The following is a 15,282-nucleotide window of genomic DNA, read 5'->3' as shown; positions in this document are numbered from 1 at the left end:
GCATCCTGTTGCTCCGTAGCCTGCTGCGAGCCAGCAGCGGCGAGCGAGCTAACTCTAGCAGGTGGAGCACGAAAAATACTATCAGTGATGTTGCAGCGCTGAGTTTGAGTGTGTAAGAGTGTGTGTGCGGCTGACCGGACAGAGCGGAGGGACGGAGCCGCTGCTTGCCGACAGACGGCTGCTGAGCGCCAGGGAGCTGTGGACTAATTACACCTGGACAGACGGGCTTCACAAGATAAAACTTTTGTATTTTTAGGCTTAGGTGGAGTTTGTGTTGGACTCTGTTGTGGTGGGTGCTGGTCGTTTGTTGACGTTAGCGGACCCCCTTTATTTCTAAGCTAACGTTAGCTAGCGTTGCACCCTGTTGGTGCTGTGGCGGGAGAGAGGCAAGGCACTCGGGAGCACACATAAATGTCACACTGTTTGGATTATCTCTTTTTTATATATAAAGGCAACTGAGAAAGTCAGGAAAAGTCTTGTTTTTTTAATTTCAGTTAATGTCTGAATGTTTTAAATTAAAAAATTAAACCTTACTTAAATAATTCTTACATATTGCACCTTTAATTGTCCCAGTAAGCCATGTCAGAGTCCTGGAACTGGTTCACCTAAATGTACTGCAGCCATCATTAATGTAATCAGTTTCACCAGTTTTTTCTGGTTTGACGAGTTAAAATGTCTGCTGTGAAAAGGGTCTGTTGAAACGACCTGCGTTCAGCGTGTCTGAACCGGCTGTCTGTCAGAGAGGACAGCCGCCGGCCAAACTGCCGTCAACAGACTGACTGACAGCAGAAATTTACTGAACCAAAATATTTTTCATGTGGGCTCCACGGGAGGAAATCACCAGTGTTTGTGTTTATTGATTCGCTGATTTTATTTCCCCGCCAGCTATAGCAGGCGAGGGGAATCCTGGATTACCCTGTAGTGAGACCGGCAAACTGACAGGCAGAGTGGGAACCGATCAATCAATATAGAAAGTGTTAATAAGTTCAGAACATATATAGTCAACAGCAGGAGCTTTATAGGATTAAACAGGTGCATATTACGCTTCACTAAACATGACAGAGGAGAGAAAAGGCTCAGAGCGTAAAAAATGTGGGAGGTTCAGTGTGTAAGAAACACTTCTAAGAATGATTTCTATGTGGACTGACAGTTACATATCACAGAGAAAATTGCTCACATACTTTACATTTCTGTAGTTACCCCAGGAGAAGTGAGGACAACTGTCTAATTGGGCGATGATCTTATTAGGGTTCAACACTAACTGTCATCTTCATCTTTACCCGAGGAAGACTTTCTGTGGTCATATACATGTACAATAAAAGAAATTAAGGAACAAATAAGTGGTGTAAAGGTATTTTTAGGAATTTAATTTTTACCAATTTGATTATTTAATGTCTTTGTTTTTGCCATTTTTTCAGCTTCAGGCCTTTAACGAGCTTAAATCTTGTTCAAAAAACAAAATATTACTGATGATTTGAACATCTACTGTGGGATTTGATGAATTAATGGGTATTTTATAAACTTTTAAAAACATTTTTGCTCTGAGCACCTTGTTACGTTCTGACCCTGGAGCTTCATTTCGTGCAGTAATTGTGATTTTTTTTTTCTTTTCTTGCACACTCGCTGCAACAGCTCCTCCTTCCTCTTTCTGTTGCTCCTCCACCTCATTCTCTTCCTCTTCCTCCTTATCTTCCTCTTTGTCCTCCATCTCACCGTTCTCCTGCTGTGACTCACTGCTGGCCAGGTGCTCCAGGACCTGAGGGAACTGTGTCTTTAAGATATTTCTTTATATATAGCTATTTCCTTTAAAGTGACAAGACTAATACTAATATTTTTGGTTTAAAAACATTAGGACAGAGAATTATTAAATTCAAAATCAGGGAGGTTTAAGTTGTAATTTTGTGTGAAATTGTCCGACAAATAGAAAGAAATTGGCAATTTCTGACCTTAATGGATAATATAACAAGCTTTTAAAATACAACACATTGTTAAAGATGAAACCAGTGGTTTCCAACCTTTTTGGCTTTTGACGTCTTACAAAAAGCAGTGTGTAGTCGGGGTCACATTTCACATGTCTATGAGTTGTTAACAGCTCCACCAAATAGTGATTTTTCCCTCTAAACTTGTCACATGCTTTCATTTCAATAAATGTTCAAATGATCCAATATTTCAGCAAAAATCAAAGATTAGAGAGAATTTCAAAAATCTGAAAACAGATTTGTGTATCAGAACTTTGTTTTGCAGGACTTTTACTTATAATGGAGTATTTTTACATTGCTGTATTTGTACTTTTACTTAAGTAAAGGATCTGAGTACTTCTTCCAACACCGCCTATAATGACCACTGCAGAATCCCTATTGATGACCTTTCCTTCAGTGCCTGCCTCAGGCCAAACTTTATTTTTTGACCCTCGAGCAGCAAAGACCTGAGAAAAACATTTGTTTTCTATGAACATTACAGGGCTGCTAGTGTGGCTACAGACCAAGTCTTGTTTCTTTTTGTAAGTGGCCACATTAAGAACATACTGATAAACTTCAAGATGTCCAAATATAGAAAACTCTGGAGGATGATGATGATGATCTGGTTGATGTTTGGCCGAGCGTCGGCTACAGGGACGGCAGCCATGTTGTCAGTGGCGGCCTCCCTGGTCTCCATCATGTTCAGGGGCATCGTGTCGGATATGATGTGCCCTGCTCGAGCCAGGAGCACAGACACAAGTCGAGGACACACAAACACTCAGTGTTTACCGGTACAAAACTATCTGTATTCATAAAATATTCAATAAAACTTTCACTAAATGTCACAACTGACTCATGCATACAAATAAATCTCATTTCCCTTCATTACATCATCATTGTGCTTGCAAGTCATTTGCTTAGTCTTTACTGTATCTCATTATTGTAATGATTCCCAAGTTGCATTTATTTTTCCATCATTTAATCTCCTCATTATGTTTCCCAGAGGTGTTTATTTATTCATCAGTATATCCCGTCATTATGTTTCCCAGCAGGATTAAGCTCTTTGTTAACTAACTAATGTACTCTCAAATTATAATTACCATATTTCCCAGAGCACATGAAGGCAGCAGCAGTCAGCAATGTTTTTTTTTCTTGTTGTTGGTTTTGTAGGTAACGTTATTTGCTAAAAGGTTGATGACTTAAAACTGCAGCAGAGTTATGAGTGTGTGTGTGTGTGTGTGTGTGTGCATAGGTGTGTGCGTATGTTGCCCTTCAGTATTACTGTGTTAACAGATCTGGATATTTTTGTCGACTTGATTTGGCCGTTCTGACAGATATGAAGCTTCTGCTCCAAACAAAGATTTGATTTAATATTGTTTTTCAGCCTCCTCGTTGTCTCTCTGGTGCAGAAAGAGTATTAATGTTAATATGTGTGTGTGTGTGTGTGTTTTCTTTCTTTCTTAAACTGTTAATGTTTGTCCAAAACCTTTTTATGCATCCATTAACAATCTCTGTAATCGAAAAGCACAAGAAAACATTGTGACGCACATCTTTATTTCTAGCAGTAGTTGTGTGATCTACTTTTTTATTAGCCCTGACTCATAATTTGACTATAGAGATGCTATGTACGTCCAGAAGAAGTGTGTCTGTCGTCCTCCTGTTCTGTTTGTCAATAAAGTTTTCTTTAAAAAGAATGTAGAGCTCCACTAATCAATATATTTCCTGTTAGAATTGAATCTAATGACTCTTCAGTTGGAATAGTCATCTGTTGATGAACCCACAGAGAATTATCACCAACTTCAATATGGACATGTTATACATCATTAGATCGATAAGATTCTCCACAATTCAACCGTTCAGATCGTTTTACGGAAACAATGACCACCAAAGAGTAATTCATTCAGATTTACCAGCATGGTAAACAAAAGAGACAAAAAAAAGGGGTGACTCCCTACCTTTGAAGCGGACATTAAGTCCGAATATGTGTCCATTCCTCGATTATTTATATTCCTTCAGTCCGTAAGGATCCATCGATCAAAAAAATCAAAAGGATTTTTCTTGTAATTAATCCAACCTGTAAATATTGCTGTGTGAAGTCCATTGCTAACTGTCTGCTGACTTCATTTGTCAAACAAAAGATGCACTTCTCCTGACTAAAAAATATTTTCTTTTCATTACGTTGCTGCCTACAAAATGAGTGTCCCTACCTTTTTCAGTTTAGTTTTCACCCTGGGACAGCCCCTTAAGTACTGCAAGTGCTCCCAGTTTGGAAGGCCAATAGGCTGTGGCATCTCATCTTTGACGCCACTGTAGGTCATCAGCTGAAGATAGTGGTTCTGACTGGGAGCCTGACTGTAGGCCAAAGCGGCAACACTCCTCTTCTGCAGCAACCAGCGCCATCTCCCTTGCTGGGTCGGGGGATGCTGCTTCCAGCACATCCACTGCTGGACTTTCACAGTCCCGTGCTGCCAGAGGCGCTCAGGGTAGAGGCAGGACACCCAGTGCATCAGGCTCTTTTCATGCCCCCCAAACAGCAGAACGGCTGTGGCATACTGTAGATGAAGAGGAGGTTGAACCTGCTCTACTGGTCTCCATGCCAGTAAAACAGCCTGGACCGCAGCAGGGGACCAGGGTTGCTTGCAGTCCATTGCAATCTTTAGACTGTTCTTTACAGATCCTGTGCTTGGGACTTTGTTGGCAAACACCAATGCATATTGTGCGAAGGAACAAGAAGGGAAGAGAGGAGCATGGTGCAACATCACCATCAGTGACATATTCTCCTTCCTTGCTTTGGTGATTTACATGGGCTTGGTGAAGTGCTCTACACTGGTGGACTTCTGGAAAGGATCTCGACCCTACAGTCTTCCATTCCCCTCCTCTGTCATGTCACGGTAAAAATTCTTCACCATTTGCCGTGCTCTGCACATAAGTGACACCAAAGCTGATGAGGAGAATGATGCCAAGAGAGGGACACCCGGATACAACCGTCTTGGCAAGATAAAGCCCCTCTACAACCAAATTGTTGAATCGTGCAAGTCACACTTCCAGCCTGGTCAGCACATTTCAATTGAGGAGCAAATGGTAGCATCAAAGGCGAGGATCTCAATCACACAGTACATCCCAGTCAAGCCTACAAAGTGGGGATACAAGCTGTTTGTACCGGCTGATTCCAACTGTGGCTACACATTGAACCTTTTCCTGGACTTGTTGAAAAAGAGGATCGGGGCTTGTGGTACTGTTTGTTCCAACAGAGTTTGTTTCCCGAAGACCAAGGCCAACGATTTCACCAGGGTTAGTCCTCGGGGCACCATATTTTGGATCAGGGACAGTGAAGTGCTTTTTGTGAAGTGGATGGACACCCAAGAGGTCCTCATGCGTTCCAACATCCACAAGGCCTTCAATGGTGATACAGTCCAAAGGAGAGTAAAGACAGCTGGGAAGTGGGTGCAGACTGATGTCCTTGTTCCAGCCGCAGTCAAAGACTACAACCAGCACATGGGGGGGGGAGTTGACCTGTCTGATGCTCTCATTGGGTCCTACAGTGTCATGCACAAGATCGGGAAGTGGTACAGGACTATTTTCTTCCATTGCTGTGGTATACAGACACATTCTCCACCAATAAACCCAGAAGGAATTCAAGGAGGCCCTTGTTGAGAAGCTTGCAGACCACGGCTCCCAGTCAACGTCTCAAGCTTCTAGCAATAGATACATTGCACCCCCTAACCCAGCAGCTTCACAGAAGCTGCAGTACTTTGCAGAGGGACTTGATGTGCCTAAATGGAACTGCAGATAGAAGGAACTGTATGCTCCACCACCAGAAAATACCAGTTGGCTGCGTGTCATGTGATGTGCCCTTGTGCTTTGTGGCACAAAGGGACTGTTTTAACACCTGGCGCACACTGAAAGGTCTGTAGACAATGATCAGAACGCCAGGACTGCCTTGGATCATTCAAATATGACTTATTATAGACGAGCACCAAAAACTATTTTCAGCCATGTTTGAACTGATGCAGTTTAGGTTGTGTTTTCACCACATGCTAAGAACTCTTGTGCATTAGTCACAAATTGTTTTACTGTTTACATTTGTTGGTGACACACAAATAATGCAACCAGGTCACCAAACTCACCACTGACGTTGTGATATAATGCAAGAGCTGGGAGAGAGAGAGAGATTATTTATATGATTAAAAAAAGGATGGGATATGTAGTATGATTACGTTTTAACTGTTCGTACTGTTGTTTTGATTGTTGTTGTTTTACGTTAGTGGATGTTTCAGGTTTATTTATTCTGAGTCCGAGACTTATTTCCATTGTGGTCCTTAGCAATACAGAATTAATTTAAATGCCATACCAATAATGCAAGCTGACATTTAAAAATAAACTGAAACATTGAGAGAAATGCCAGTGGTAAGAGTGTACCCCCCTTTAACCAATCCTGCTCTATGGTGAGAGAAATTCACCAAAATAAATAAATACAATTCCTATTCCTGTGAGATATCCTGTTTATTTCTTTAAATCTGTAGACTAAGAGTTTGTTTTTCCTTCGCTCTGCTGGAAACTTTCATCTGACCTTCCAGAAAACTCAGTTTTAATTTCACAGCTAGTTTGTCTTATTAAACGATTTGAGTTTGTAGTTTTCTTCCTTGAGTTGAAGTATTGTTATGTGAAACAGAGTCTGTGGGTCGAGACCTAATCTCGATAGCGACCTCACTTAGATTTGACAGAATGGGTGGCTGGCTTGGTTGTTTATTTCACTGAATGGAGTAATCTGTTTATATTGACTTTTAAAGAGAGAATGCACATGGGTGCTGATGAGAAAATGTTTTTTTGACTGAACTTTTTTTTTTGCTTGTGTCCAGGTTGTGTGACGAGCGAAGACACCTAGAGGGGTCTGGGGGCATGTCACGTCAGCCATCTTGGATCTCGTGCGACGTCATCTCGCCAGATCACGTCCACCGTCTTAAGGTTGTGTGACGTCATCTGGCCAGATCTCAGCTGCATGATCTGATGAACTGATCTGGGAAGCTCTTTGGTAATTTACCGCTGGTGCTAATGTCTCCATAGCACTTTATCTTGACAACGCCATAGCGCAGATTCACTGTAAACAGTAAGCTTTATGCTACATTCAGTGAGTGATAATTCTATGAGAATGTTGGTGGTTTATGGTGATAGGCTGCCCCTTGTTTGTTTGGTGCAGGTGGCCAAATCTTACATATTGCACCTTTTAAAATGTCATAATATAAAAAATGTCAATCACTGTTTCCCAAATCCCAAGGTGATGTCTTCAAATGTCTTCCTTTGTCTCAAACAACAGTCCACAACCAAACATATTCAGTTTACTGTCATAAAAGAAACCAGAAAATATTCATATTTGAAAAGCTGGAACCAGAGAATTTTAAATATTTGCTTTAAAAATTACTCAAAACAATGAACCAATTATCAAAATAGTTTGTGATTAAATTTCTGTCAATCGACTAATCAACTAATTGTTGCAGCTCTACTTCATTTTTGTTTAAAAATTATCAAAATAGTTGCCATTTAATTTTCTACCGATTAATTAATTGACTAATCATTGCAGCCCTACACTGATCACAGGTTTGACTTACAATACATTTTTTAATCTATTAGACTTCAGTTTTGCTTTTATTATTATTTTGGGTATTTTTGCCTTTACTTGTAGTAGATATGAGTGTATAAATAGACAGGAAACAAGGGGAATGTGAGGGCACACTCTGTGTGTCTTAACCACAAGCCCACCGGGTCTCCACATGTTTAGTTTTGGGTCTTAATTTTACTCAACAACTGTGTAACCAGGATTCAAAGTTTCTATCTGAGTGACCTAAAAAGCTCAGAACTGAACAGCTTTACCTTTCCAGGGCCAAATCACAGACGCCATCCTGCAGAAATCTGGAGTTGAATGTAATATCAATATGATATTAATATCAAACTTAACAGCAAACAGAAACACCAACCTTTTTTTCACCGACACGGAGCGGCACGAACCTGACACACTGGATTAGTCTGGCTGTCAAAGGCAAAATACAGCAGGCGATGTTTACCATCACCGGCACACAGAGCTGCAGAATAATTATTAAAATGAGCTCACAGTGCCCGAATTATCACATGTCAAACTGCAAAGAAGAGTATCACACAGGATGAAAGCGTGAAAAGTGAGAAGACATCAAATAAAGGGCAAGAAATACAGCTTTACTGAGTCTTGAGAAATGATTTAAAAAAAATAAAAATACTGTCCTTCATGAATACTGGTTTTAATCAGGGGAGGAGCCCGACCCCTAGGTTGGGAACCACTGGACTAAACTAGCTAACTGTATATAAAGTAGTTGAAACTAGCTCCACCTCCAGCAGCTACAACAGTAACATGCTGCTCTAACACTGATGCTTCACTATTAATAACCTAATGATGTCATATATAATAATATATCAGTCAGAGGGACCAAACCACTACTTTTACTGCAATACTTTAACTACATCAAGCTCATAATACTTATGTACTTTTACTCAAGTAGGATTTTTCATGCAGGACTTTTGCTTGTAATGGAGTATTTTTACATTGTTGTATTGGTACTTTTACTCAAGTAAAGGATCTGGATACTTCTTCCACCACTGCTTCAGAGTATTATTTTGCAGTATATATATCTGCACACACACATACATTACAGTTTTTACTCACGCATGCATCAACGCTGTCAGTCAGCAGGTGCAGGGGAGCATCTGCACTCAGGTACTGTCCGGCCGTCCCTGAGGAGGCGGCTGCTTTGGAGCTGTGGGCCGAGTAGATGTGCGTCTATTCCGGGCTAGAGGAGCAGACGGTCAGGATAGTCCAGGCCAGCAGGGCAGCACCCACGGCCGTGTATGTGCGGGGCCAGCAGGGAACCGCCGCTGGAACGAGAAAGTCATGACGGTGAAGGTAACGGAGGTTTATGGTGCCAGATAACACGAAAACCGCTGTTTACATTATTTAAATGCCACATACTGGTGTTGGTTACATATTATGCGGCTAAAACTGCCCGCTAGTTAAATATAACATGTAAATAGTAATTTAGTTGTGGCAGTTTCTTTTCTCCTACCTTCTCTTGTAACGTTTTTCCATTCGATGCCAAAGTTACGTTACTAGCTGGAGTAGTAACGCCCATAAACCGTCACCGTCAGAGTTCGTAGACATATTTAAAATAAATGGGTCATCATGCAGATTTTTTTTCTGGCTCCGTTTTCATTCTTTAAGTATTTTCGAGCTTGTGGAGTTTTGCTGAACTGACTACATTGATCAAGAAGTGAAAGCTGATTGATCGTTTCATCGCAAACTCAGCGCGCCTCAGCAGACCGTTAACGTTACGCCTCCGCCATTTTGGAGTGAAAGCGATTAACTACTATCAAAGAACTTAGTGGCGCTAGAGAAACGTCCCGCCTTCAAAGTGCCATTCAAAAGTAAGACAAAATTCTTTCTATTATATTGTCACATATTTAAAAAGGAAAATTAGGGATTTTCCAACCTAGATCCTATTTTTCCATCATTTTCTATCGAAGTGACTAATGGGGTCAACGACTTTTGAAATTGGTCCAGTATTGAGCGAGAGCGCTTCAGCCAGATAATAGGGCTGTAATGTAATCCTCTGGAGAAATTACGCCCGCCAGTGTGAATCCACAAAAAGTGCTTGTTTTTGCCACTGACATGCTCAGATTGTTATTTTAAGTGTCTGACAACATTATGGAAAGGATCCTTACAGAGAAATGAAATGTTTTTTCTTTACCTTTCGCTTGATCTAGTCTGTTTGTTATTGTGCCTAACCAAGTCTTGCGCGATGATAAGTCTCGCGAGAGTTGACACAAATGTAACTTCCATCACTCAGTCAGTCACGGGAGGTTACAGGGCTGGTAAATTTTGTAAATTCAACAGGTGTGTAATGTTCTTTATTGTTGTGTGATCTAGTAAACTTTTTATAGAAGGTGTTATTACCCAATTTCTGTACTCTCTTTTTTCTAACAATACAATATATTAATGAATGCTGGTGACGTAGATTCTGATATATGGGATGATGAATCTGATATAATGTGTACGGTTGATATTTGTGATGCTTTTGGTGTGTTGTTTTTTTTAAGTATGGCCTTCTTTTACTGCTTTTTTCTATACTATATTGAATTGTTAGTTGTTTTGGGATGTTTATCACCCTGGGCGGCTAGGATGGTTAACCACAGCTGTCATCATAGAGCCTGTCAGTCTATTCGTGTCTATGATGTATAAATATGGATGTGTTTTCCAATTTTACAAATATTCTGACCTGAAGAAGATAAGTCGGATCGAAATGTTGTCATCATTAAATATTTGTGGCTTGGAGTAAGTTAGCAGGCGTTACCTTTTTTCAGAATACAACTGACTTCTTTTGAAGACATTTACAAACAAAACCAGAATCAGGTTTGTTGCCAAGCAGGTTTGCACATACAAGGAATCTGCCTTGGTGTTGTGGTGCATCAGTCAAAACCATACACAAAATTAAGTAGTCCTAAATGATATGAAAAAGAAAGTAAGAATTTACAATTTAAAAAAAGATGTAAAATATATTTTAAGTGAGAAGAACTGCTACAGGTTTAAATTTTAAATTGAGGAGAATGAGATGAAATGTACAAAATATTGACCAGGAGTAAACAGTATATGCAGGTGCAATTAATAATAATAATAATGATGATGATGATGCTGATAATAATAATAATAATAATAATAATAATAATAATAATAATAATAATAATAATAATGAGAAGAAGAAGAATGCAAATTCAAGGCTTTAAAAAATAATTAATTTTGATTTTTCAAAATTGAAAATTTACATACGTATAAAAAAAACAATATGTAAGAAAAGTACAGAACACGTATGTAACAAAGGTAGCCAAGTTAAAATTGAAGAAAAAAAAAAAAAACATGAAAAAAACAGTACAATTGCTGAGAGGTACTGTTGGGACCATCAATAGGGAATTTATATCATAGCAAGTTAAAACATAATTACATTATGAACTTTGATTTACACAGAGGCAGTCAATAAAAATATAATTAATAGAAAGTCGCCAAGAATTGTACAATGTTTTACCCTTGTTTCTCAACCAATATGCAATTTCTTTAAAGAACAGGTTCAAAATGATTTAAGTCAGTCTTAAAACAGCAGTCAGGTGTCCATATGAACAGTGAAAGAGGTTTTTCTTGCTGTAATCATTCCTCTTGTTCATACTGGCTATTAAAAGATCCTTCAAATGTGCTTTCAAGGTAAGTGATGGGGGACAAAATCCACAGTGCAAAAATGTATTTAAAAGTTTATCTGAAGCTAATATGAAGCTTCAGCGTCCAAATGTCAAATCAAGTAGATATCTTTCAATGTTACAGTCTTACTAATTTAGTACTTTAAGTGGTATTGATACTTTTACTTAAGTAAAGGATTCTTCCAACACTGCAGGTCACAGAATATGATGAATGGATACCAAATACGGTGTAACACCGGTCTTGACACGCCGGGCTGTAGAGTTCCGGTGGGAACCTTTTTCATTCTCGTTTACAAATGTATATATAAGCTTCAAATTGTTTTTCCCGTCTTGTCACAGCTGTGTGGTTCGTTTTTTATTTATTTCACTATTTTGCAGCTTGCTTGCATTTTTACAACACCGCAGATATATTTTTACTGGCGGTTATATTTTGATGACGGACCTCTGACGCTAAAGTTCCCTTCCGGTCGGTGTTTCCAACATGTGAGAGATGTCTTCTGCTACCCAGGAGGGGACTCTGATCGGTCTGTGTGATGGGGAGCTGGACTGTAAGAAATACCAGTCCTCATATCTGACCAACAAAGTCGGCGGTCAGCCGGACTGGTGGCCGGTGGTCCCCCGGCAGCCTCCCCGCTGTGGCCGCTGCGGAGCCCCGTTAGCACAGGTGGTGCAAGTGTACTGCCCGCTGGAGGCGTCCCCCTACCACAGGGACCTCCACCTGTTCGCCTGCCCGGGTGCTGAGTGCAGTGGCAGGGCAGACTGTTGGAGGGTGCTCCGCTCTCAGTGTCTGGAGACTGAGGTGACAGCAGCGCAGACATCCAGCCGGCCCGCCCCGGCCCAGGAGGCGTCTCTGTCGGCCACTGACTGGTGTGAAGCCGCTGATGACTGGGGGATGGAGGAAGGGGATGATGGGTGGGGAGGAAGCTTGAAGAAGGAAAGCCAGGTTCAGGAGAAGGCAGCAGCTCCCGAGACAGAAGGTAAGGTTGAGTAATATCCATATTTTATACAAAATTGGTGGTAAACAATTTAAAGTCCTTCACCACTCAAAAATGTGTTTTGCTTATTCTAACTTCAGTTGAAAGTTTGAGCCTCGCTTTTTTGTGGAAAAATCATATCAGACACAAATAATTATTCCAAGCAGAGTATTTTTATGTTTTAAAACGTATCTGGAGGGGAACTTTAAAGGACAGGTTTACAGTTTTTCAAGTGTGTCTTAAAACAACAGTCAGGAGCCCAAATGAACAGTGAAACCTGTTTTTCTTGCTGTAATCATTCCTCCTGTTCATACTGACCATTAGAAGATCCCTTCATAATGCACTTACAATGGAAGTGATGGAGGACTGTGGATTTTGTCCTCCTTCTGTGCAAAAATGTATTTAAAAGTTTACCTGAAGCTAATATGAAGCTTCAGCGTCCAAATGAGTCAAATCAAGTAGATATCTTTCAATGTTACAGTCTTTTTAGTGCCAAAGTCCCTCTTTTTGTTACTGTTCTTCCACCTGCAGCTCAACAGGGAAACACTGTCCGAGGAAACACAAAGAGGGAATTTGATGCTAAAAAGACTGTAAATGTGTCAGATATCCACTTGATATGACTAACTCAGACTGCTGAAGCCTCATATAAGCTTCACATCAACTTTTAAATGACTGTGTGGACACACTGTGGATTTAAGCCTCCATCACTTCCATTGAAAGCACATTTGAAGGATCTTTTAATATCCAGTATGAACAGGAGGAATGATTACAGCGAGGAAAACCTCTTTCACTGTTCATATGGACACCTGACTGCTGGTTTAAGACACACTTGGAATATTGTGAATCTTTCCTTTAAGTTAAAGCTGCATTAACATTTATCACCACTAGGGAGCAAAAAAACACCAAAACAAACTGACACACAGTTTATCAAGTTGTTAGAGTTAATATACACAAACATGCCTACATTATATTTACTTTCCTCTGGAAATCACTGTATTGATCTTTCTTGAAAAGCATTAATACATTTAGAAATAATTGGCAACCATCTCGATAATTGATTATAGATTAAGTCACTTTTCATTCTCTGGTTCCAGCTTCTCAAATATGAGTTTTCTCTGTTTTATTTCATTTTAAACTGAATATGTTCAGGTTTCAGACTGTTGGTCAGACAAAACAAAGACATTTCAAGACGTCCCCTTCAGCTTTAGGCAATTATGAGCATTTTTTCATTATTTTCTGACATTTATAGACTAGACTGAGCTTGTTTAGAGGGTTAATTGACAATGTAGGAAATCATATCATGATATATATCTGCTAGAAGGTCTCATATTATTTTTTCCCATATTGCTCAGCAGTCAGTGAGATGGATGTCAGCAGCAGACTTCAGGACCTCCGTCTGGGAGAATCACAGGAAGACGTTCCCGTCTTCCGTCCGTTCTTCATCAGCGTGATGGAGGAATCGGATCTGTGTGGAGAGGAAGGCGACCTGGAACACGCCCAGAAGCTGCTGAGGGAGTACGAGAGGAGAGAGGGGGTGACGGTAGGAGAGGTGGAAGGTGACGAGGGCGGCGGGGAGGAGAAATACGAGAAAACCAAAGCCCGACATGGAGACGCCGTCTTCTCTAGGTTCATGAAGAAGATCTCGCTGTGTCCTCAACAGATCCTGCGCTACTGCCGCGGCGGGAAACCTCTGTTCATCTCCGAGCCGCCGTCCAACCTGGCTCAGGTGGTGTCGGCGTGCGGCTCCTGCGGAGGATCCAGGACGTTTGAGCTGCAGCTGATGCCGGCGTTGGTCAGTCTGCTGCGGGGGAAGGACGGCGGCGCTGAGGTGGAGCTGGAGTTCGGGACGGTGCTGGTTTATACCTGCACCAACAGCTGCTGGACGGCCGGCTCACACTCACCTGTGGAGGAGTTCTGCTTTGTTCAGATGGACCCAGACCAGCAGCTTTTTAAATGACTGGAATGAACATTAGTCTTATTTTGCTTTGTGCACTAAAATAGAAATTATATTCGGTTTTAGATTCTTTCTTCTTTCTTTGTTTTCAAAGAATCTAAGAAATCCCCCGATTAAATCACATCCGTTGTTTTACACGCTGTGCAGAGGAAGTCTGACAGAGCCGAAGATGTTAAAGAGCAGATTGACACTGAATCACAGACGGAAGAAATATGCTGCTACAGGTTTTAAACTTTAAACAGGAAACACACCCAATCAATCAAACAAGAGAAGAAGTGAAAGAATAAATTTGGAGCCAAACCAACAATGAACTGATCTACTAACAAGTATTGTGTGTGTATCCAAAGCCTGATATATTTTATTCCTCTGTTGTTGTCCAAAAACTTTTAAAAAGTGAGTCACACTGCTGCACTGGGTGACATGTTCCTCTATTGTGAAGAGTTTGGTCACGTTAGTTTGTTTAGAAAGACTAATAACAGCATCATGTTTGTCTGGAAAGCAGTTCTGTAAAAGGAAGACACCATTTAGCATGTGCAGGAACACTGTTTTGTTTTCACCTTCGCTAGCTTGTTGTGCTACGTATCACAACCTCTTGACTTTGTACTAAAGTTAATGTACAATGTAGTATCTTTCATACACTAAAACAGAGTGTAATGGGAATAAAAATTCAAATATGTATATATATTTAATATATCAGGCTTTGCACACACAATACTTGATAGTGGATCACTGATTTGACTCCAAACATGAGATTTATTGACAATAAGAAAAACACAGAAAATCACCAGACTGATCCTTTAATCTCATTAAAATCTAATTTTGTAATATTTAGGATCATTTTGCTTCTTTTTTTTTTTTTCTTACAGAGCAGTGCAGCAGCAGTTTTCTCCCTGTGTGATTCAGTGCGGATTTACCCTTCAATAACATTCTTTGGTTCGGTCCTGCAGCTTGCTAATATTACCAGCCTTGACCTTTGACCTCCCTGTAATGAAATGTTGCTGCTATGAGAACCGAAAAGTCACACAAGTGCTACAAAGACGACCGAGGACTGTTGGAAACGCTGATATCTCAGCTCACACAATAAATTATTTTCAAACTTGTATCTCCTTTGTATCAATCATCAGAACACACA

General features: G+C 40.4%; 1 protein-coding gene and 1 long non-coding RNA gene across 3 annotated transcripts in view; both read left to right on the top strand.

Moving 5' to 3' along the window:
* Positions 1-15,282, top strand: part of LOC137183541 (uncharacterized) — a 32,020-nt gene that overhangs the window by 4,750 nt on the left and 11,988 nt on the right. Inside the window, exon 3 of the long non-coding RNA XR_010928483.1 lies at positions 6,818-8,886. This is a non-coding gene — a long non-coding RNA (uncharacterized lncRNA). The remainder of the gene's footprint in view (positions 1-6,817; positions 8,887-15,282) is intronic.
* Positions 10,737-15,250, top strand: pdcd2l (programmed cell death 2-like). 2 transcript variants are annotated; one of them, XM_067590688.1, is made up of 2 exons: positions 10,737-12,199; positions 13,552-15,250. In XM_067590688.1, the coding sequence occupies exons 1-2, from the start codon at positions 11,713-11,715 to the stop codon at positions 14,151-14,153; spliced, it is 1,089 nt and encodes a 362-aa protein (XP_067446789.1). In that variant the 5' UTR covers positions 10,737-11,712; the 3' UTR covers positions 14,154-15,250. The 2 variants fall into 2 exon arrangements, with proteins under 2 accessions (XP_067446789.1, XP_067446788.1); XM_067590687.1 differs by having other exon boundaries at positions 10,738-12,199; positions 13,549-15,250.

The sequence above is a fragment of the Thunnus thynnus genome, chromosome 5, assembly GCF_963924715.1.
Source record: "Thunnus thynnus chromosome 5, fThuThy2.1, whole genome shotgun sequence".
In the NCBI taxonomy this organism is placed as follows: Eukaryota; Metazoa; Chordata; class Actinopteri; order Scombriformes; family Scombridae; genus Thunnus; species Thunnus thynnus.
This window is presented reverse-complemented; position numbering and strand designations above follow the sequence as displayed.